The 20,190-nt window shown below is 48.7% G+C and overlaps 5 protein-coding genes across 5 annotated transcripts; 2 read left to right on the top strand and 3 right to left on the bottom strand.

Annotated features, from left to right (window-relative positions):
- Positions 1 to 3,851: 3,851 nt before the first annotated feature.
- N7473_000057 (glycosyl hydrolase family 79 C-terminal domain-containing protein) lies at positions 3,852 to 5,495 on the bottom strand (the record flags this gene model as incomplete). Its single annotated transcript, XM_057145997.1, has 3 exons — positions 3,852 to 4,254; positions 4,335 to 4,656; positions 4,706 to 5,495. 3 exons carry the CDS (start codon positions 5,493 to 5,495, stop codon positions 3,852 to 3,854), a joined length of 1,515 nt encoding a protein of 504 aa, XP_057013883.1.
- An 857-nt stretch (positions 5,496 to 6,352) lies between these two features.
- On the top strand, positions 6,353 to 8,112 carry N7473_000058 (uncharacterized protein; the record flags this gene model as incomplete). The annotated part of the gene is made up of 3 exons (XM_057145998.1): positions 6,353 to 6,613; positions 6,686 to 7,030; positions 7,087 to 8,112. The coding sequence occupies 3 exons, from the start codon at positions 6,353 to 6,355 to the stop codon at positions 8,110 to 8,112; spliced, it is 1,632 nt and encodes a 543-aa protein (XP_057013884.1).
- A 360-nt stretch (positions 8,113 to 8,472) lies between these two features.
- On the bottom strand, positions 8,473 to 8,691 carry N7473_000059 (uncharacterized protein; the record flags this gene model as incomplete). The annotated part of the gene is made up of 1 exon (XM_057145999.1): positions 8,473 to 8,691. One exon carries the CDS (start codon positions 8,689 to 8,691, stop codon positions 8,473 to 8,475), a length of 219 nt encoding a protein of 72 aa, XP_057013885.1.
- Positions 8,692 to 8,761: 70 nt separating this feature from the next.
- Positions 8,762 to 9,526, bottom strand: N7473_000060 (uncharacterized protein; the record flags this gene model as incomplete). The annotated part of the gene is made up of 2 exons (XM_057146000.1): positions 8,762 to 9,264; positions 9,403 to 9,526. 2 exons carry the CDS (start codon positions 9,524 to 9,526, stop codon positions 8,762 to 8,764), a joined length of 627 nt encoding a protein of 208 aa, XP_057013886.1.
- Positions 9,527 to 12,836: 3,310 nt separating this feature from the next.
- Positions 12,837 to 13,995, top strand: N7473_000061 (CE1 family esterase; the record flags this gene model as incomplete). The annotated part of the gene is made up of 3 exons (XM_057146001.1): positions 12,837 to 13,056; positions 13,120 to 13,376; positions 13,438 to 13,995. The coding sequence occupies 3 exons, from the start codon at positions 12,837 to 12,839 to the stop codon at positions 13,993 to 13,995; spliced, it is 1,035 nt and encodes a 344-aa protein (XP_057013887.1).
- Between the last annotated feature and the right edge of the window lie 6,195 nt (positions 13,996 to 20,190).

Here is a 20,190-nt window from a genome sequence, read left to right on the forward strand (position 1 = left end):
AGGCGCCGCAGAGGGGCAGTGTGGGGTCACGGGTTGGGGGCCATCGGGTATCCAGGCATGTAACTAACCAGATGACAATAACCTGACAATCAATAAATAGCAACGAGGGGCCCCTAGTACTTTCCTTGCCTTGAAACTGCATGCAAGTTTTGACAGCGCCCACGGCGCTGCTGGCACAGGAAGCGGGAGAGAGAGAGAGGGAGACTGAGTCAATTGGTCTATCTAGGAACACGAAGACGAAGATGACTAGGAAATGAAGAAGAAGCAGAAGGGAACAGAACAGGGTCTACAAGGCCCTGAAGCACAAAGGAAAAAGGAACAAGGCCTGGTCCTGACAGGAAAACCCCGGCCTGCTTCATGCAGGGCCAAAGAAGACGACAAACCCTGCAAACCCTATCGAGGTCAAAGGGATCGAGCCATCAAGTTTCTTTCTCAGCTCACAAAGACAACAAATGACATTTCCTCTCATCTCTAGTCCAACAGAGACCCTGCATGAGGTCTTTGTCCACCCTGGTCCCACCGATCCTCGTGCTTTTAATCTGACTTGTGCTCTCACGTCGAGCCATTGCTTTACTCTCACATCAAATTGAAAGGGTTCAACTCTCAGACTCCCTCGATCCCTCAGTTCTTGCGAACTATCATACAAAGGCCTGAACTGGCAGCTTTGGTCAAAGTCGCCGTCCACGAGGGCCAAGATTTCGACGGAAGTATCCGATATTACAAGCATCGAAGCCTCAAACTTGCGGTGACGGGGGATGACTTGAAGCCCCTGGTTGAATACATCAGGACGACCAACGTGTCGAACTGCGATGAATCCATTCAAGAGCTACGCAGCGTGAGTATGGATGCATCCGTCATGCTTCAACTGTCTCAACTATCGAGTCCGAAATCCATTTACCTTGGCGAGACTTCACTCGCCAATGCCGCTTTATCGGACGTGTCCTTCGGTCCTCCCTCTGTTAGAGGAGCGATCGCTTTCATTCCTTTCAACATCTACACAACATCTCAATGTTGTATCCTGGTCTTGGTTTTGGCCAACGAGGTTCAGAACGGTGAGAATCACGGCAGATGTCCTTCCTCTTTCTACCTTCCCACTGTCGAGCGAATTAGAGCCTGTATTGACAACCCAGAGATCTTTGAATGGCCTGTGACATGCCCACCTACGTCTCAATCACTCAGATCACTCGATTTAACTATGAGAAGAGAAGGAAACCTTGTCAAAGTACAGTAAAAAAAAGTCTCTATGAAGGGCTGAAGCGCGTCTTAATTCAAACCAGCTACGTCTCATGCTGTCCATCAAAAGCGTCAACGAGGGAAGAAGGAAAACATGCGGTAGTCATGTTATGTAGCCTTCCCGAGGGCGGTTAATATGGCAGAAAGGTCATGTGGTAGCACATGATCACACGCTGGCATTAGCCGGTTACATTATGTGAAGGGCTTTATCAGAATTGATTCAATTGTACCAGGCCGATATGTTGTTTACAACAATCTTACCGTTATCCGCCCGACATCATCCATGAGGCCATGGCACGTGGTTTACTGCCGGGCTCTGGCCCGTTACAGTCGTAGAACCAAAACGCAGAACAAAAAGGGTGTCGCAAACCAAAAAGGCTGCCTGCTTTTGGAGGTTCATCTTGGTGGCTATAGTGAGCTGTAAGTCCTAACTGTATACCCCGACTGCATAGGCTGCTCTTCCAGTTGAACAATGCTTCCTTTAGAAAATAAATAAATATTAAGGGTTTCTTCAAACTGCTGAAGAGATTCGGTATCACTCTTGATGTTGCTTAGGGTGCCGCTAGGCCGAATTAGGCATCAGGGTATTATGACTGGGCTGTAGGGGCAGGTGAGGCAGGCGAGGACGCCGCGATTTCTTTTACTCACTGTATCTCCGTCTCTAAAGTCTACAATAGCCGTGTTGATAGTGACGACTCTTTTCGGGACATGTCTGCTATCTTTACTTATCTAAGGCGAGAATCGTAGCCCACGGCCCCACACACTAGACATCGACTTTGAAAACAAGCTTCCGAAGATAGCAATACTGAGGCGAAGTTCTTGACCTGGCCGGAACGGAGAACTTATTTGTGGCGTCCACATCTTCACAAACAAAAGTCACAGTACGGAGGACTGTACTGTAACCGCCAGCAGAAATCGTCGTGGACCAAAATCGAAGTTACCAGGACCTATAGTGACTACGCAAAAGTCCAGCCAACCAGGCCTCCACTAATCAACGGCCGAGAATACCGGGCTGTGAGGCTACTTCGGGAAGGCGGTAGCAGATGGGTTGCCTGGACTTTTGCGTAGTCAATGTAGCATGTATGCCTTGTTATTCGGGCAATAAGAATACTATAGTATTCAATTCCTCTTCTTCCAATTGGCAAGCTCCTTCCATACAGATGAGTAGTGTTTATGGATGAATGAGTAGTGTTTAGTTGCTTGAGCTGAGCATAGTACGGAGCCTCTGTAGTTGCTGTAGTCACACCGACAGACACGCAAACTTCGTGTGGGTTCACTTCAGCACCACCCCGTTTGTTTTGTGAGGGCGAAGGAGATAGGTGAGGGCATATTGTCCACGGCTACCGTTGATTCTCAACTGATAGCGTTCTTTATTACTTTGATCAGATTAAATGAACTGGATCTTGAGGATAAGGACCGCCTAATTGCGAGTTCAACAAACGTGAGAGGAAAAACGGTGGTGGTGAAAGAGTCTCTAAACTTTGAAATATGAGGCCGCAGAAAGTGGTGAAAAGGTATAACCGCGCCCAGGCAAGAGACCAGGACAAACACCGCCAAAAAAGGAACCCAGCACATTCTAAAGAATAATTAGGGTAGGACAAGTGAACAATAGTACGTACCACCATAAATTGTGGTGTCATTATGCAAAGTAATACCACTCAATAGAAGGAGCACATCATAAATATCGTAATCTAGAATCTAGGGTGGCCCAGTTGTCGGCTTTGAAGCCTTATGATTGGATGAGCGGACAACACTTAATTCTGAACTGTTTAGCTACCCCATAGGGTTGTTTAGTTCGTATCCGTCGCGCGAGTCTGCCCCGCTATTTTCGGCAGAAGCGGGCTATGTCGCCACTTGCACCCCCTGACTAAAAGCGGGGTTCAAGTCAAGGCAATTACCCATCTTGTTGCGGGACGGAAAAAAGTGCTGAATGATCAATGGGATTCTCCAGAAGCGGCGCGATAATGGACTCCTGTGTGGGTTGGGCATGGAGACAGAACCTGCCATGTTTTCGGATCCTGATCCGCTCGCCCAGTGCTCATTTTCACTGGTTTTTGTTCGAAACTTGTTCGAGTTTGTAATATTCAAAGATCCCCCCGAACCTTTCTCAGCGTGGTGTACGGAGTATTCTTGTGGGATTTACACATTGAGGGCGGATTTCAAAAAGTTTAGATCGTTACTTCACCCAGGATAGTCTCGACTGTTGCAAGAGCCAGTGTCCGTTCCTTAGTATTAACACGCCGTATTCTGCCCGTCGCAGCCGTCAACACTACTTGCTCAACTCGTTAGTGTTTAAATCTCTTTCTGGGGGGATGTACGGAGTGGGGAGGACGAGAAGGTCCGACTAAACGCTAAATCTCCAAAACAAACCTGTCTAAGGTTTTGAATAGAGCTGAAATTCGAATTACTTCCTCGTGTCATGAAGTTGTCTATGTGGCTCAACTCCGCTCCACATTCCGTGTGGCTTATGACCTGATGAGGAAATCAGCGTTGGTTTCCGAGAATTTCCCAGAGTCAGAATTGTTTCTATTGACAGGAATGGATCTCAATGGCGACATGATCTATCTACCCCTGAGAGACACAGCATTCTTGATAGACTTGGCTGCTATGAGTGACATTTAATACTTCTCAACAATGACGGCCTCGCTACCCCTCACCGCAACGACCCCTTTAGCCTTCTCAACGACCTTCTTTCCACTAGGCCTGCCCGAATCATAGTCCTGCCCGGCAAAGGTAGCCCCAGAGGTAGCGTCGCTTCCTGGTCCTGACAGCCGGGTTATTTTAATCCGCTCCCCAAGAAGCTGCGACACATCAATTGACGTCACCGAAGCAATTGGCCCGCCTGGGTTTGATTCAAAGACACCCATATTGAGAATGATGATTCGCTCAGGCCTCGCGGCGTCTGATGGCAATCCATTGTAGAGTGCATAAATGGCAAGGCTAGTGTCTGCCACTGGAATAGAGGCGATGTGTGGGTTGTTAAGCCTGAGAGCCGTGGCCATGAAAAGCAAGCTGTAGTACCTTTAATCACATCGTCAGTTGTCATCCCATTTTGGACCCTGTGTTTTCAGAGGCAGGAAGCGTATCAGGGCAAAACTCACGTAGGGTAGACTGTGGCGGGCGTTCCATTATGGGGGACAGGCTGCCACATGCTGTAGTAGAACGGTGTCCCCATGTGGAAATATATACCACTCATCCCCATAGTTGCACCGTGAAGCATATAGTCCAGCTCCCACAGTGCGGCCCCAAGTGTATTGCTTACGCCTTGTACGCCGTGGCAAGACACACTTCCTGTCTCACCCATCAGAAACGGGATGCCAGCATCATTTGCCGCTTTGATTTCGGGGGTCCACTGAGAGAAGAACTCTACCAAGGCAGTGTGATTCATGAGACCAGAAAGCGATACCTGGGATTCTCGTACGGCTGAGCTTGGTTAGAATGCAGTCACATCGTGGGGATTAATAGCACTTACGGTCACAGCGAGAATACGGATACGTGTGATCCGAAAGCGACACTGTATAATCTATCTTCATTGGCAGACCGAGGGCCACTATCTCCGCTAGCGAGAAGTTCCCTTGCCAGACCGGTAGCTGCGCCAGCGCGCCAATCGAAAAACCCTTCCCTGTTTTCGACCCTAGCTGGTCAAGCCATTGTTCTTGTTCTGCGACGTATTGATCCACCGCCCATGGCCTTGGGCGCTGCGATGGGCCATAAAAGTCAGGCTCATTTCCCAGCTCGTATGCGCGCAGGCGGCATGGACGCAGATATTTTTCCGCAGCTTCGACTTCAGCTAGGGGAATAGCGACGTCGTTGCTGGCGAAGTTAAGACCGAAGATGAATTCCTGGCGCGACGGGACATTGTCGTTCAAGACAGTGAAGAGGCCTTTATTGAAATTGACGGCGATAGCTTCATCATTGCCCGGTGCAAAGGTGTTATTCAAGGTTTGTGGGCAGGTGGCGCAGAACGAGGCAGCATCTTGAGTGTGTCCACCGATGCGGATGACTGGGGGAGCACCAGCTATGTCTTCAATGTTTTGGAGGAGGACGCGCGAGAGAGAGTTGGGGTAGTCGATATCACCAAGATAATCTGTGATGTAGCAAAATTCAATAGAGAGTGCGGCGATGTCCTTTGCAATTGGCCTTGCGTGGTTGTTCCCTTGGTAACTCAGCGTAACAACATTTTCGACTGAATTGCTTGCCGATAAAGGTCCGCAGATCACCCCTGGTAGGATGAACAGCAATGAAACCTGAATGAGATGCATCATGGAAAAGCAATGGAGTAAAGAAAGCCGAGGGAATATAGTTAAGGTAATAGAGTAACTTGGGATATATACCTCTCTACGATACGCTTCTCTCGGGACTGCATGAGGAATATGGAGCAATACGGTCAGGCCTGAGAATAACCTTTAGACCTGAGCTGGTTTGGGGATAACTTTGCTACTCGTCTTGGGTCTGAAGCCTGCAGCGTGTGGGCCGAGCCAATTATTTAGGCGCCGAACTCGTAAAGAAGGATGGGAGGACAAAGAATTATTCCACCAATTCTGGTTGGATCCAATGTACGGATACGAATTTAACAACCCCATGGGGTAGACTGCAGAAAAGAAGAAAGTTCAACCAACCAGGTTTGTTAAATCTCGGTGACGGAGAGCAATAACACCGAACGAAATATTATTATCCACCCCTGCAACCGTCGACCCGGTACTAAGTACTAACCAGTCTCGGTATCGGCCCTGTGTCACAATTTTACTAAATTTCGTTCTGACAAACATGGACGCTGTATAAAAGTATCTTTTCTATGCACGGCTGGCGGCTATTTGGCACAGGTTCCCAGTAGCTCTCAACAGCACCGTCCATTTTATCCGAGAGGTGGGGTTCAACAACATGTTCGCTCCTCCGGACGTACATAATATTTGGCTCGGATGAAAGGAGTTGGTGTGGCGATGGGTAAACATCATTAACACCCCCCCCAACACTAAATTGATGTACAGAAGATTTAGGCTATAACTTTGAGGTGACTTGAGCCTTTTTTCATGTATCTCAAATTATAACGGTGCCCAGAAGCTTGGCTCAAGCTTGGAATAATTCAACGAGCTTGACGTGCAACGATCGGCTACACAATATGGCACTACTCAAGCTTCTCGCAGGAACCATCTGTCTCGCTGGCATAGCGAATGGTTTGGCTGTGACACATTCCACCAGAGATAATGAGCTGGTTTCTCCAACCGTCGACCTCGGATACTCGAAGTACCGTGGTGTCAGACTTTCAGGGGGAGTGGATCAATTCCTGGGGATGCGATATGCGCAGGCCCCTCTCGGTGAACTCAGGTTTAGAGCGCCGCGAGAGCCAGAGTACGACGATGAAGAAAAAGACTCATCACAGGTTGGTCATGTGCTAAGGACTATTGTCACTAGCAATATGCCGGTGCTAACCCGCAGAGCTCCTTCATTATAGTTCGGCGCTCTCTGCCCGGGTACAGGACAGCAGCCTGGCAACGGTCTCGATGAGGATTGCCTTTTCGTCGATGTGTTCAAACCCTCAGACGCCACTGCGGAGTCTAAGTTGCCGGTATTAATATATATTCAAGGTGGCGGGTACGCGGCAATGGGGAACCCAAACTATAACGGCACAGAGCTCATTCGATCTTCTGGTGGCAACATGGTGGTAGTCATGTTCAACTACCGCGTTGGCGTTCTTGGGTTCCTCGCCAGCAAGGGTTTCGGGCATGACGCAGACTTGAATGTCGGCCTTCTCGACCAACGACAACTATTTCTCTGGGTCCAGAAGCATATCAACAAGGTGCGTTAGCAGGATTCTCCTAGAACCACAGGAGCTCACAATTATTTGTCATTTAGTTCGGTGGCGATCCGAGCCATGTTGTCATACAAGGCTCCTCAGCTGGAGGTGGTTCCGTATCCCATCACCTCACGGCCTACAGAGGCCACGATAAGGAGTCCTTCTTCGTCGGAGCAATCCTTGAGAGTCCGTTTTGGCCTACACTTCGAACCGTCCCGGAAATGGAGTTTCAATATCAGCGGCTCCTGGGATCCACTGGCTGCTCGTCCGTAGACTGTCTACGAAAGATGAACGTTTCTGCTCTCCAGGCAGCGAGCGGCGTCTCCGCCTTTCCGGACACTGCACCTGGCGATCCCCTACCTCATTTTTACTGGCTACCTGTCATCGATGGCGAGTTGATCCCCGGCCAACTCTATACTCTATTCTCGACTGGCCAGTTCGCTCATGTGCCTATGCTTCTGGGCCACGTTACCAACGAGGGTTCGTGGTTTGCCAACAATGCGTCTAGTGCCGCGGAGGTCTCGTCTTTGCTTCGTGCCGACTACCCACATCTCAAAGACACTCAACTAGGGTGGATTAATCACGCATACGCAAATATGGCCCCCCTTCCTGGCCACGCAGCATTCTACCCCAGTGCTTCGGCCGCGTATGGTGACGCTACTTTTACCTGCCCTGCTAACGATATGGCCAGCGCCGTAGCCCGCTTTGTTGGCGATGCTAAGGTGTGGAGTTACCGGTACAACGTTCTCGATCCTGGAATCGTAGCTGGTGGCTACGGTGTGCCCCATACCTTTGAGACAAGCGCAGTCTTTGGCCCAGGACAGGCAGGCTGGGCTGCAGATTCTTACTATACAGTAAATGCTCCCATTGTGCCCATTGTCATGGGATACTGGGCGAGTTTTGTGCGGAGCCTGAATCCGAACACTTATAAGTACCCAGGATCGCCAGGCTGGGAATCCTGGGGCAATTTGTCGGGCTCACAACTCCGGCTGCAGACCAATAACACAGGAATGGAAGTGGTTCCCGAGTGGCAGATCCGCAATTGCACAATGTGGAGGGGTTTGGCATGCACGATGGAGTTATGATTAGTCATTGATGAGGAGCCCTGGAGGCGGTCAGGAAACACAAATTCTCGTTATAAGGCACCAAGATCTGATGGGACTTTCTTGGGTTTCTCATAGTTACATATGTACAGCATGATCGCTATCTGGGACAAGTTTGTCTGGCACACAAAACTTTACCAACGTAGTTAACTAGAGATGGAAATACTGCTTAGCAAATCATACCGCGTACCAATTGGAAATCAACAAGTCTGAATTGCTAAAAAGCCCCTATCTGGCAATTTAGTTAACGTAGTTCACGGCCCACCTGATAATACGAGTGGAGGTGAGCCCCGATAGCCGCGTGGCCGCTCTTCAACTGGAAGAAGCGAGTGGCCAGTGGTTTTAGGGCTCTCGATGCGACTGAGTCCAGTGCCCAGCCTCGATACGGTCGATAGGTTCGCTGTTTGCAGCGGGAACGCTATGCACAATCCTGGGCAAGCCAGGCTTGTTTGCGGTTTTGGATTTTCTTGGTGCATGTCCGGTTGACAAACGCCAGTGAGAGCCCTGCGACTGCTTCTGGATGGCATCCCGGTCGACTGGCTGCGAGCTTTGCCGCTTCATCGGCTTTCTCATTTCCCTCAATTCCGGCGTGGCCGGGCACTCATTGAATTATGGGTTCTCAGCCTCGCTCCTATAGAGCTCTGGCCACTGCATGAGCTCGAAGCGTCAGTTCCTGACCGGAGCCTGCTTGCGTGTGTCGCAGCCGAGCAATCGCGGCTTGGGAATCTAGTAGGACTGTGATTGGACCACTGCCATTCATTTTCTGTGCGGCCTGAAGGGCCTGCACGGCTACTACAAGCTCTGTACCAAAGACCTCTCTTCCTTTCACAAGGGGGAAACTCCGGATCCTCCACTCTCCGAAAAGCTCCTGCCATGCAATCCCGGCTCCGCTTCGGCCGTTTTCGAGCCTTGAACCATCCGACCAGATGGCGCTGCCTGATTGCATTGTCCGCGCTGCAGTGAGAGCGTCCTCAGTCCTTTGTACGATAATCCGCCCTGGAAACTCGCTGCTCTCCTCGCGCCGGGCGCCCTCAAAACTTGCAGAGGGATCGGCTGGTAGGAAGTTGGCCAGTTGTCGAGCTAGGTGCTGTCCCAGCGACCATGGTCCCCGGCCGTGCGGTTGGCCCAATAGCCCTCACAGGTATTATGATCGAACATTGATAACCACAGTTTGCATATTCATCAAAAAAACGATCTTTGAAACTCACGTGTATCAAGCTTCGTTTCTTCTTACCGTGTCATATAAAAGACCGTGTTTCTGCTGCTGCTAACGTTTATGACCCAGGACACTCGCGAGCAATATGCAAAGCAACCACTGAATATAATCTTGTGTCTTGAAGCGTCGCGCACCAATTCCTATGTGTACTTTGCTGGCGGCACCTGCCATATGAAGCATGACTCGCTTTCAAGTCCCTGCCAACAACACCATCAGCTCTGGCAAACTGGCCCGACGAATTGAGTCACTCATGCGGCCTGAGAGCGGCTCACCGAGAGGATGACAAATGATAATTTGTTAGCTGACGACGCAAAATCCATTATCGGGAACGCCAGACTTACCCAGAGGTTTGATCGCTGAAATGTCCACCGCCAGCCTGAGCTCCCGACGATGGTGGCAGCTTCACTCGGTGGCCATCGTTGACCCTGTCTTCAGCTTGTTGGCGTGCACTTAAAGACATACGCGTTGCCTCGGTCGGACGCGCTTGCGGTTACTCTTCCACCTTTCTGTGCGCGAGTGGAGTGCTTACACTAGTCGCCCAGCCTGAAAGACATCTACAATGTATCGAGTCCTGCAGACGTCGTGTGGAGCTACGATACGGACTCCATATTCGACATTGGCAGATCTCGTCGTTTCCATCGCCACGTAGCTTTATCTCCGGACCACAACAACTACGCAGATCCACGTATACTTCCATGCCATGGCGGTGACCATTGACTTGGCTTTCGATGAATCCGCCATGTCCTACACTCGAAGGACGCCTGGCTCATGACACCTTATACCACGTCCAGAAATCAAGGCTTCGGCAGCTTGCATTGTCCCCGTGTTGACTCCCACAATGGTCTTGTCGCAACAAAATCTTTCAATGTGGATCTTGACGTTCCTTCTGATCGTGGTAAGCCATGTCCAGGGTCCCGTGTCTGCATGAGCTGTTAATTACCTACGGAGAGACGACTAACGCAGCCATTTGACGGTACCCTTTGTATCAGATCACGTTGCGGACTAGGTTCGGTCTGATTTGGATTGACTCGAGAATACAGAATGCAACCGGCCTGCCTAAAATTTTCTGAAAGCAGGGCCGGAGTTTCCGCCAATCTCACGAAGGATACCAGGCTCTTAGACAGAATTTCAAATTTATAGACAGCTCACTTCATACAATTGGTCTTCAGGCTGCCACCAGACACTCGCGGAAAATCAGGTGGCCTACTGTATTAAGTATACGAAAACTACTGTACATGTCTGTGCGAACCATAGGGATCGATACCACGGGAAAGGATGAACCCTCAGCTTCCAGATCCCAGGGGAGGGAGGAAGCCTTACCCAGCCCTCGGCCGACCGTCCTCTATCTCGAATCCGCGGCTCCCCCCAACCCACTCGAAACACCTACCCCACAACGTACCGTCGAAGAGAAATTCTGTCAGGAAAATAGTGATCAGCATCGTATTGACTACAAACGGTACCTGTCGAGGGTTCCGAGGATATGGTATTCGGTATTAGGATTACGCGTGCTTTTCGCCAGCTTCCGAAACTTCGGACATGTAACCTCCAAGTCACAGGTATTCTCGAGGGTATTTTAACCCCATCGACCCCAAGCTGTTTTAGAGGACCAGAATCAACGCTCTTTTGCATCTTTTAGTATTTTCCCCTTGTTGATTCCGTTGTGCCAAACCTAGTAATCCTAGGGTACTTCCATAGCTATACGGGGCGTTCATGATGAAATAGCATTTTATTGGTGACCACACGCAGTCAAGAGGAGCAAGAAGAGTGTAGTTTGACCATAACGGGTCACCCGTCGCTGCGGTCGTAGACCGTAGCGTCAGAGGCCATCCGTAATGTCGGTGTAGATACCACGTGAGGCTACATTGAGAGGCAACCCCAATAAAACCACTCCCTTTATCCCTGATAACAAGTAAGGTATCTCTACCCTATCCGCACTTACGGTGACCAGCAGGCACCGCGTAACAATTCTCATATAAATCTCTATATCTCTCTAGAATCGTTCTTCTTTTCAACAATCCAATCGGCAGATAGGTTCCTGTTGAGAAGATTCCACGATTTGAAATAGCGTAATGTGCTATTAACGCGTCGTGATGATCGGGCAGCTCGGAAAGGCCGATATCGTCCAACCCGACGCTGGAAAGAGACTCGTCCCGCCACTCCGCCTATCTCAAGTTCTCAACCAAGAGTTTGTTGGCGTGGACAAGGTGTAGTCTAGCCAACAGCTAATCGGCTTTTCACATAAAGCCCCGACAATGAGCGACGACAGTTGATGACAATAATATCTCATCCCTGAGATTTCGTTGCGAATGGGTGCTGTCGAACGGGTCACGGGAATGCCGATAAGTGAGCGGTAACTGAAATCTGGGACACCGTGATGATATCGAGAGACTTTGACTGGCTGCCACTGTGCTCATGGTGGCTTTGGTACTTCAGTCTGCTCGAGACATAACTGCCTATGAGAGTCTTGGACGACTTGTGCGACGGATTCCCCTCGCTATTCAGTCTGACCCTAAGCAGAGGCATAGTGCCCGGCTTGGAGGATAAGTCATTTTGCTCCGCTTGGCACGTATCATAAGGCAAACTGCCCATAATGCGAACCATTTCGTCGCTTCCGATGACGAAATGGATACTGAGAGTGCCAGTTTACTAAATGCGTTTTGGTTCAGACATTTCTGCGAAGACAATAAGTAATAGGCCGACCAAACGTACCACAACTGTATTGTTATAAGCCCCTCCTGCCACGCGATGGACGGACGCACGGTAGTTACAAAAGCAGGTGCTTATACGGGGAGCGGCTTTGGGCTCCGCAGATTGGATTGCAATCCGATGTAATACGGGGTAACGGGTGAAAAGGTGGGTTTGGCATTCTCTCATTGGATCGGGTCAGATGAAGAATAGTTGGTATTTACTCTCTTCCTTTGCAGATGTGATATCAAAGACGCCGAGAAATTTCGTGGTCATCGCTCATGCAAATACGTACAGAAGCCGAAGAATAACGTACGTCTTCCAAAGGATCCGAGACGACCCCAAACATCAAACTAGATTTAGAAAGGAGACCGACCCGAACTGACCGAAATACGGGCCTGGAACTTGCCATAGGTGGCACATGGGTTTCTTCACGATGTGGGGCCCAGGAAGAATCAGCAGCTGTTGCAAATGCGGGGAAACGAAAGCCTGGCCCCTGGTCCCTTGGCGATTTCATACTCTTAACTTTGGCATGGGGGAACCTCACCGAGTTAAGAGCCGAGAACTGTCACTTATCCTTCTCCTTTCGTCCGAAGATCCTGAGAGACTGGAGGATTCAGCCAAAACTGAACAGATGTTGAAACGGGGGAAAGTAAGTATCATGGCAATAGCTGGTACGAGCCAAGGTAAACTCGACCTGGTTCATCATGATAAAAGGCCGGGGATATCCCGCAGTCCGTTTGTTCATAGCTTAAGGTTCTTCGGATTCAATTTTCCACTAACAGGGTCACATGTTGTCGCCACGATGAAAGGCCTATCTTGCTCTTTTCTAATCACCTTTCTCCTATCCCTGACATTGTCCTCCGCCGGGACACTAGCAAGGGATGTTAGCAAGCGTGCCATCCCTGCTGGCTCGCTTCAGCGAGTGAACAGCTTTGGAAGCAACCCCTCCGGCACTCAGATGTACATCTATGTCCCGAAGAACCTAGCCTCCAAGCCCGGCATCATTGTCGCTATTCACTACTGTAAGTGATCGCGCGATTCTCGCTTCTCCTTCTAAGCTAACGCAATGGCAACGAACAATTCAGGCACCGGCACGGCCGAGGCATACTACTCTTTCACTCCATATGCCCAGCAGGCGGAGCAGTACGGCTTCATCGTCATCTATCCTCAAAGCCCCTACAGCGGAACCTGCTGGGACGTCAGCTCTGAAGCTACTCTCATCCACAACGGTGGCGGCGACAGCAACTCAATCGCTAACATGGTGACCTGGACCATCGGGCAATACAATGCGGATACCAGCAAAGTATTCGTGACGGGAACTAGTTCGGGCGCCATGATGACGGTAAATACCCATTGTCTCTCAGTGGGGTCACTACACACATAACTAACTTTCATCCCCACAGAACGTCATGGCAGCCACATACCCCGAACTCTTCGCAGCAGGAACCGTCTACTCCGGCGTTGGCGCGGGCTGCTTCTACTCCTCCAGCAACCAAGTCGACGCGTGGAACAGCAGCTGTGCCCAAGGCCATATCATCAGCACCCCGGCCGTCTGGGCCGGCATCGCCAAAAACATGTACCCGGGATACTCTGGCTCCCGACCCCGTATGCAGATCTACCATGGCAGCGCCGACACGGCTCTCTACCCGCAGAACTATTACGAGACCTGCAAGCAGTGGGCAGGCGTCTTCGGATACAACTACGATTCTCCTGTGTCAATGCTCCCCAGCACCCCAAGCCCTAACTACCAAACCACCAACTGGGGCCCTAACCTCCAGGGTATCTATGTGACGGGTGTGGGACACACTGTCCCTGTTAATGGAACGCAAGATATGGAATGGTTTGGCTTTACGGCGGCGCTTTGGGGTCAGTGTGGAGGAAAAGGTTGGACGGGTCCTACTGTGTGTGCGGGCGGATATACCTGCACTTTCGGGAATGAGTGGTATTCTCAGTGCTTGTGAATGAGTTCTTGTCGTGGCTCAAGCTGTCCACGTGGGTTGGAGAAGTCCCCTTTGGCCAAGTTCAGGCTGATGTGGCTTCTTTACAACCTAGCCGATTAGGTAGTGGTTTGGAACGATTCTAATGAAACGTCTACGTGAACTCTTGCACCTGCATGGACTACATATTTTTTGCATATGCTTCGATGTGGCACCAGTCTCTCAAGCTCTGTGGTAGCTTCGACCACTGCATCAATCCTGCATGACTAGGATCACTTGGATCCAAAGGTATTTGTCCCTATTTACCTTTTGCCTCACTGAAGCGCCAAGCAATGGCTGCTGTGACCTCTGGCCTAGAAAGGCATTGGCAAGCCGTGGCTCTGCAGTCCTACCAGGATCTCTGGATCAACTCATCCCCTAGGTGCCCGGATAAGCTGAGCCTCCTACGCTACGTTCTCGGGCGGATCCTAGCAGCGCGTACAGGGCACAGCGATTTTGCAGACTACCATGAGCCGTTCAATCATGAAGATGCACATCTACATTGCCGGTGTGATGCCAGCAAGTCTCAGTCCACTTCTTCTTCTGCCGAGTGGCTCAGGGCCGCCTCATCTGACCCTCGGAGCCCCCTTCAGGGACAGTTCCCTTCCTAGTAGGAATCCCAAAAGGCGCAGCAAAGCTTGCTACCTGGCTATCAGAGACTCGGTTCTTTGACGACATCTGTCCAGTAAATCGAAATGGCTTCAACAGAAACAATAAAAATTCCATCAGCAGTTGCGGAGAGTCAGCCCTCCACCTCAAAGGATGCGCCGCTTGAAGCTCTGGATAGCTGGATTTTGCGATGGACCACATTGGAACTGTCGGAACATATCCTCCCGTCAGAATAAGCAAAGACCTGCAGTACGTAATCTTGCTAATCTGCGGCTCCCGCCATATGGATTCAGGGCATTGGACCATGACCTGGAGATGATCTGTCTACTTGGATCAAAATCAACTTTTGCTTTGGAAGCACATAAACTGTCCACTTAACTGTGTACACAGTACCTAGCTGGTGATACCAACAATACCTGACTGCATTTTGGGTACTTCGAAATTGCCGTTCCTACCCCGAATCATCAATCATCAAATCATCAATCAATCAATCAATCAACACTCTATTAACCTGTTGCAGCCTAACTAGTGGTGTAATGGCTATGCAGGCGCTCCCTCCGGCGGAAGCAAGAGTGATCCGAACGCCCGACCCGCGCATGAAACAGTAAATACATAGGAAAATGGCGTATTGCCATATAAAATCAGCCCAAAAACCGTACCAAACCGCCCTCAAAGCCCTCTTGCCCACAATATATCTCTCAATTCGCCCTCACATTGGCCTGCCGCTTCCTCCGCATCTCCATCCCCGGTATCCCTCCTGCTTCGTTCTCAATTGGCGGCGTTCGTTGTCGACTGGTGTGTTGACGTGTTGGATGTATTCTTCCACGACCTCTCGGTAGGCCGTGGGCTTGGCGTTCCTCCTACCCAGCGTCTTCACCCCCTGTGCCTGCCAGATTATCCTGGCGGATCTTTTCCTTCGCCCTGTGGGGGCTCCGGTTCGATTTCGACGTGCCGGAACTGCCCTAGTAGGCCTGTTTGGAGCATGAATTCGGCCACGTAGCGGGTGGCCTGCGAGTGTGATACAATTGTATCGTAATCCGTCGAATCCCCAAGATCGGTTATCCGGATCTTGTCAAGGAAGGTCTGCCTTAGGTCAGCGTACAACGGGCACTGCATTAAGATGTGTCTTGGTGTTCGAAATCCCTCGCTGCAGTAACACTCATCTGATTCGACTGCCTTGATTTTAAGCAAGAAATGATTCAGTACAATACGCATTGATCGCATCTGAATCAACAATGAGGTGTATGGCTTCGAGAGGGATTCGAACAGCCGAAGCACCATCTTGTCTGGAGCCTTCACCAATCGCTGGCTCGGCTTGCCAGTTCACTCCTTTGCCCACTTGTGCCCATCTCTCTTTGATGCGCCGCCGCACTCGGCGTTTTGCTGTCGCTGCTAGAAGGACGCGACCGCCGGGGGACTGGATCTGGTTGGCTGCCGAATCATCAGCGTGAGGTTGATCCGACCAGTGCCCCAATACTGCTTAGTAAATCATGGTGCACACCAATTGGATATCAACAATCTGTATTGCTATCCCAAGCCCCTATCTGGCAATTTATGTGGGCATAATAATGACTAATAGATGCGGTCTAACGTAGTTCACGGCCGAGCTGCGCACGCGGTCGAGCTGCGCACCCCAAAACACATAGTAATGGCGATAAATTACTCATTCATTTCTCAACAACAATATCTTTTTGTGATAATATATGAGACGTATATGATAAAGATAGAATCTGTTATTCTATTAGGAAGGTATTACATATTTTGTTGAAGTATTAATAGAGATATATATATAACAGCGCCCACGGCACTGCTGGCACAGGAAGCGAAGAGAGAGAGAGAGGGAGACTGAGTCAAATTGGTCTATCTAGAGCATGAAGACGAAGACGACTAGGAAAAAGGAAGAAGAAGAAGAAGCAGAAGGGAACAGAACAGGGTCTATAAGGCCCTGAACCACAAAGGAAAGGAACAGGCCTAGACCTGGCAGGAAATCACCGGCCTGCTTCATGCAGGGCCAAAGAAGACGACAAACCCTGCAAACCCTCGAGGTCAAAGGGATCGAGTCATCACATCCCCCACAGGGCCTAGGCCAAAGTCACCAAAACCTTCTTGTAACAGAAGCAATTTGAACACAATCTTCTTAGTGATAGAATCAAGTAAGCAGGCTTAGGAAATACCATCTTTTGATAGGAAACAATAGTAGGAAATCATGCAGGAAAGCATTCAAAATCAACAATTTTGTAAACATGAAATGTGTGAAAGATTGCAATTTGGTCAAATATGATAATCACCAAGGAAATCAATTCGTCAAGTCTGGGGGTTTCATCATGCACAGCAATTTATCACGATCGTCTTCAAAAACACTATGTGGCTTTGCCTTTGTCAAGATATCCGCTGTATTCTTTTTGCTGGGAATGTTGATTAATGCAACAAGATTCTTTTTCACCAAATCGCGCACTAAGTGATATCGAGTATTGATCCATGACACTTTAGTGCTCAACTTGCTGTTGGTGACAATTCTTATCGCATTGTCGGAGTCACAATGGAGCAGGAGTGGATTCGTTTCAGGGTTATCCTCATTCTATGGCGGGGAGAGTGTCAAATCGGCAGCCAATTTAGCCAATGCAATACCCTCTTTGACAGCAGTGCTCATTGCACAGTATTCAGCTATTGTAGAGGATGTTGCAACGATATCCTGTCTATGGGAGGACCATGAAACCGGTGCGCCTGCAAAGAACCAAATGTAGGCCTCGGTGGATTTACCACGTTCAGCATCAGCGTATGACGAATCAACAAAACCTTCTAGTCCCCGGGTTGGGTCTCTTCCAAATGGTATTCTAAGGTCAATTGTGCCTGAGAGATAGCGGAGGAGGTCTTTGTATGCATTGGCATCTTCCTTTCGTGGAGATTTATTGCGCCTTTGCAATTTTAACACAGGAGCTGCAATATCTGGTCGCATTTTGATTGACAACTATCCGACCTTGCCCATTTTCCTCGCATAGTCAAGCTTTTCAATGTTGTCAACCACATCGTCGTCAGTTGTTCTCCAAGAGGGATCCATTGGAATTGAAGCAGGGGAAGCATTGGCAAAGCCTTCGTCAGAAATCAATGTTGAAAGGTAAATCTGTTGGTTTATGAAGATAATGCCTTTCTTTTGGTCATGGAAAATGTCATATCCCAAAAATCTTTTGAATAGTAGGATCTTCAGCTTGCGCTTCAAAGCTATTGTATCGCGAATTCGCTTGATTTCACTGTTAAGGCTAGTAGAGAGTACATTATTAACGTAGATTAACACGAACGTGTTTTTCTCATGATTCGTGTAGATGCATAGTTCAGTCGGCAATAGTGTTAAGCCAATATCTTTTAAATCCTTATCGAACACGTTGTGCCACAGGTAGCCTGCTTGTCGTAAGCCATACAGTGCCTGCTGTAGTAATGCAATATATTCAACACTATCAGGGCTTTGGTATTCGTGGCTAGTAGGTTGTTTCATGAAAATCACTCGGTTATCCAATGCAGCATTGAGATATGCGCCCACAATATCCTATTAGTTAACAGTCTACTTCCTGGTAGCTGCTAATATGAGAAACAATTTGGCAGCAGCATCAGAAACGACTGGGGCAAATCTCTTATCTGGTTGAAAGTCAATTCCTGGTGCTTAGCGATTGCTATATATAACCCATCTAGCACGAAATTCCAAAACGTAGCCATCGCTGTCAGATTTTAAATCATAGACCTATTTCCCTGGCAAAATTGACGTGCCCTTTAGAGGATGAGGAACAAGGACTATTGTATTTGAAGCAGCAATCTTATCCAATTGGACTTTTTCGGCTTGTAGCTAATAGTCTGCAAAATCGGATTTCATTGCTTTTATGTGGGTGTTAGGGATCTTCACTATTCCTGTGCGAAAGCGCTCTGCTGCACAACAAGCAATCCTATCACCTACCGTTACTTCTTCGATTGCAATTGATGAAGGATCCAATGCTATTGGACCTTTCGCAGGATATTTAACTATACCGGGGCTAAGGTCGGCTAGTTTTCTTTCTCTAGCAGAACGTCTAGGTTGAGTTTGTTGTGTTGGCTGTGTTGGTTGTGTTGAAACAATTGCAATTGGGTCAACAGAAGATGTTTCTCGAATTAAACGACTAATTGGTGATTGAACAGAGTGTGGAATTGGGGATTCAATTGGTAATGAGGAACTTCTTAGAAATCCACCTGGGGCAATTGGTGTAGTTGAACTTTTAATGCTTGGAATTGGTAAGTCGGGATCTTGCTTACGCACAACTTCACTAAACAATCTTTTTGCTGGCGTATTTGGCGGTAATCCACGAACTGTGTGAGGTCGAAGTTGTTCAATTGGGGGTAATGAAGCTAATGGAATAGCTAGACGAGTTTGTTGAATTGGTAAAAATGAAATATTTGAAACATTCTGATTTCCTGAAAATGAAGATTCACGAGAAGATGATTGAATTGGTGGAGATGGATCAATTTGGGTTTCTGAAGTAGGTGGAGATGGTTGAAAATGCTGAATCCTTGCCTTTGGCAGTGCAATTGGTCTCGTCGTAGTCTGAAGTGGTAGGGTAATTGCTCTTTGATGCATTGGTGTATTTGGTTGTAGCACCTCAATTGGCATTGGTGTCATACTTGGTTCAATATGTTCATGAGCAACAGGATTCGAGTGCGATTGAGGTTGTGTTGAAGGTGGAATTGATCTTTCATCAATTGGAATCTTATCCTTTTTTCTTGAAATTGTCAAAGGATGGCGTTCGCGAGGTTCATGAGGTTTTTGCTGGTCAATTGGAATTGGATCCAACTTTGGTAAATAGCGAATTGGCAATGGTTCTTCCCAAAATGCAACATCACGACGGAGAACCACCTGTCTTTTCGAAGGATCGTAGATTCTGTAGACATGGCTATTGTTGCCCTCGTAGCCAACCAAATAGCTAATCTATGCGCGTGGTTCTATCTTTTTACCTTGCACCCTCTGTTCTTTGGGGATATGAACATAGGCTTTGGAAAACCACACACGCAGGAAACCTAAGTTAATTGGGCTAGCTTCACGAAGTTGCAAACCGTTGTTCCACTTTTCTATTGGAGATTCAATTTCACCTGGTCGGCGAATTCGATTTAACACGTAGGTTGTCGCTATTGCTGCTTCTGGCCAAAGATAGGCGGGTGTATTAGGTGCGGAAATCATAAGGGTCCTTGCTCCTTGTATCACAATGTGCCCAGAGGATTCGGCAACACTATTCTGTTCGTGAGTAGCTGGGGGAGAGATTGTAAATGCAGTACCTTTCGGTTTGATCTATGCAATGAATCTCAAAAAGCTCAGATCGCTATCAGTTCGTATTTTAAATAGCTAATAGCCCATAATGTTAAAGATTTGGGTTGCCTAATCAATCAAGACGTCGGAGGAACTGCCCTTCGTCTTAATTGGTATTGCCTATCTTCGTCGAGTTGCATCATCGCAAATAATCAGGGTATGATCAATTCCTCTAATCCCCGTTGGCTTATAAGGCTGAAGATCAATATGAAGAAATTCAAATGGTTTAGTTGCACGCTTCTGAGGTGTGT

Source organism: Penicillium subrubescens (genome assembly GCF_028828155.1).
Source record: "Penicillium subrubescens strain IBT 31985 chromosome Unknown utg000001l_segment0_segment0, whole genome shotgun sequence".
NCBI lineage: Eukaryota > Fungi > Ascomycota > Eurotiomycetes > Eurotiales > Aspergillaceae > Penicillium > Penicillium subrubescens.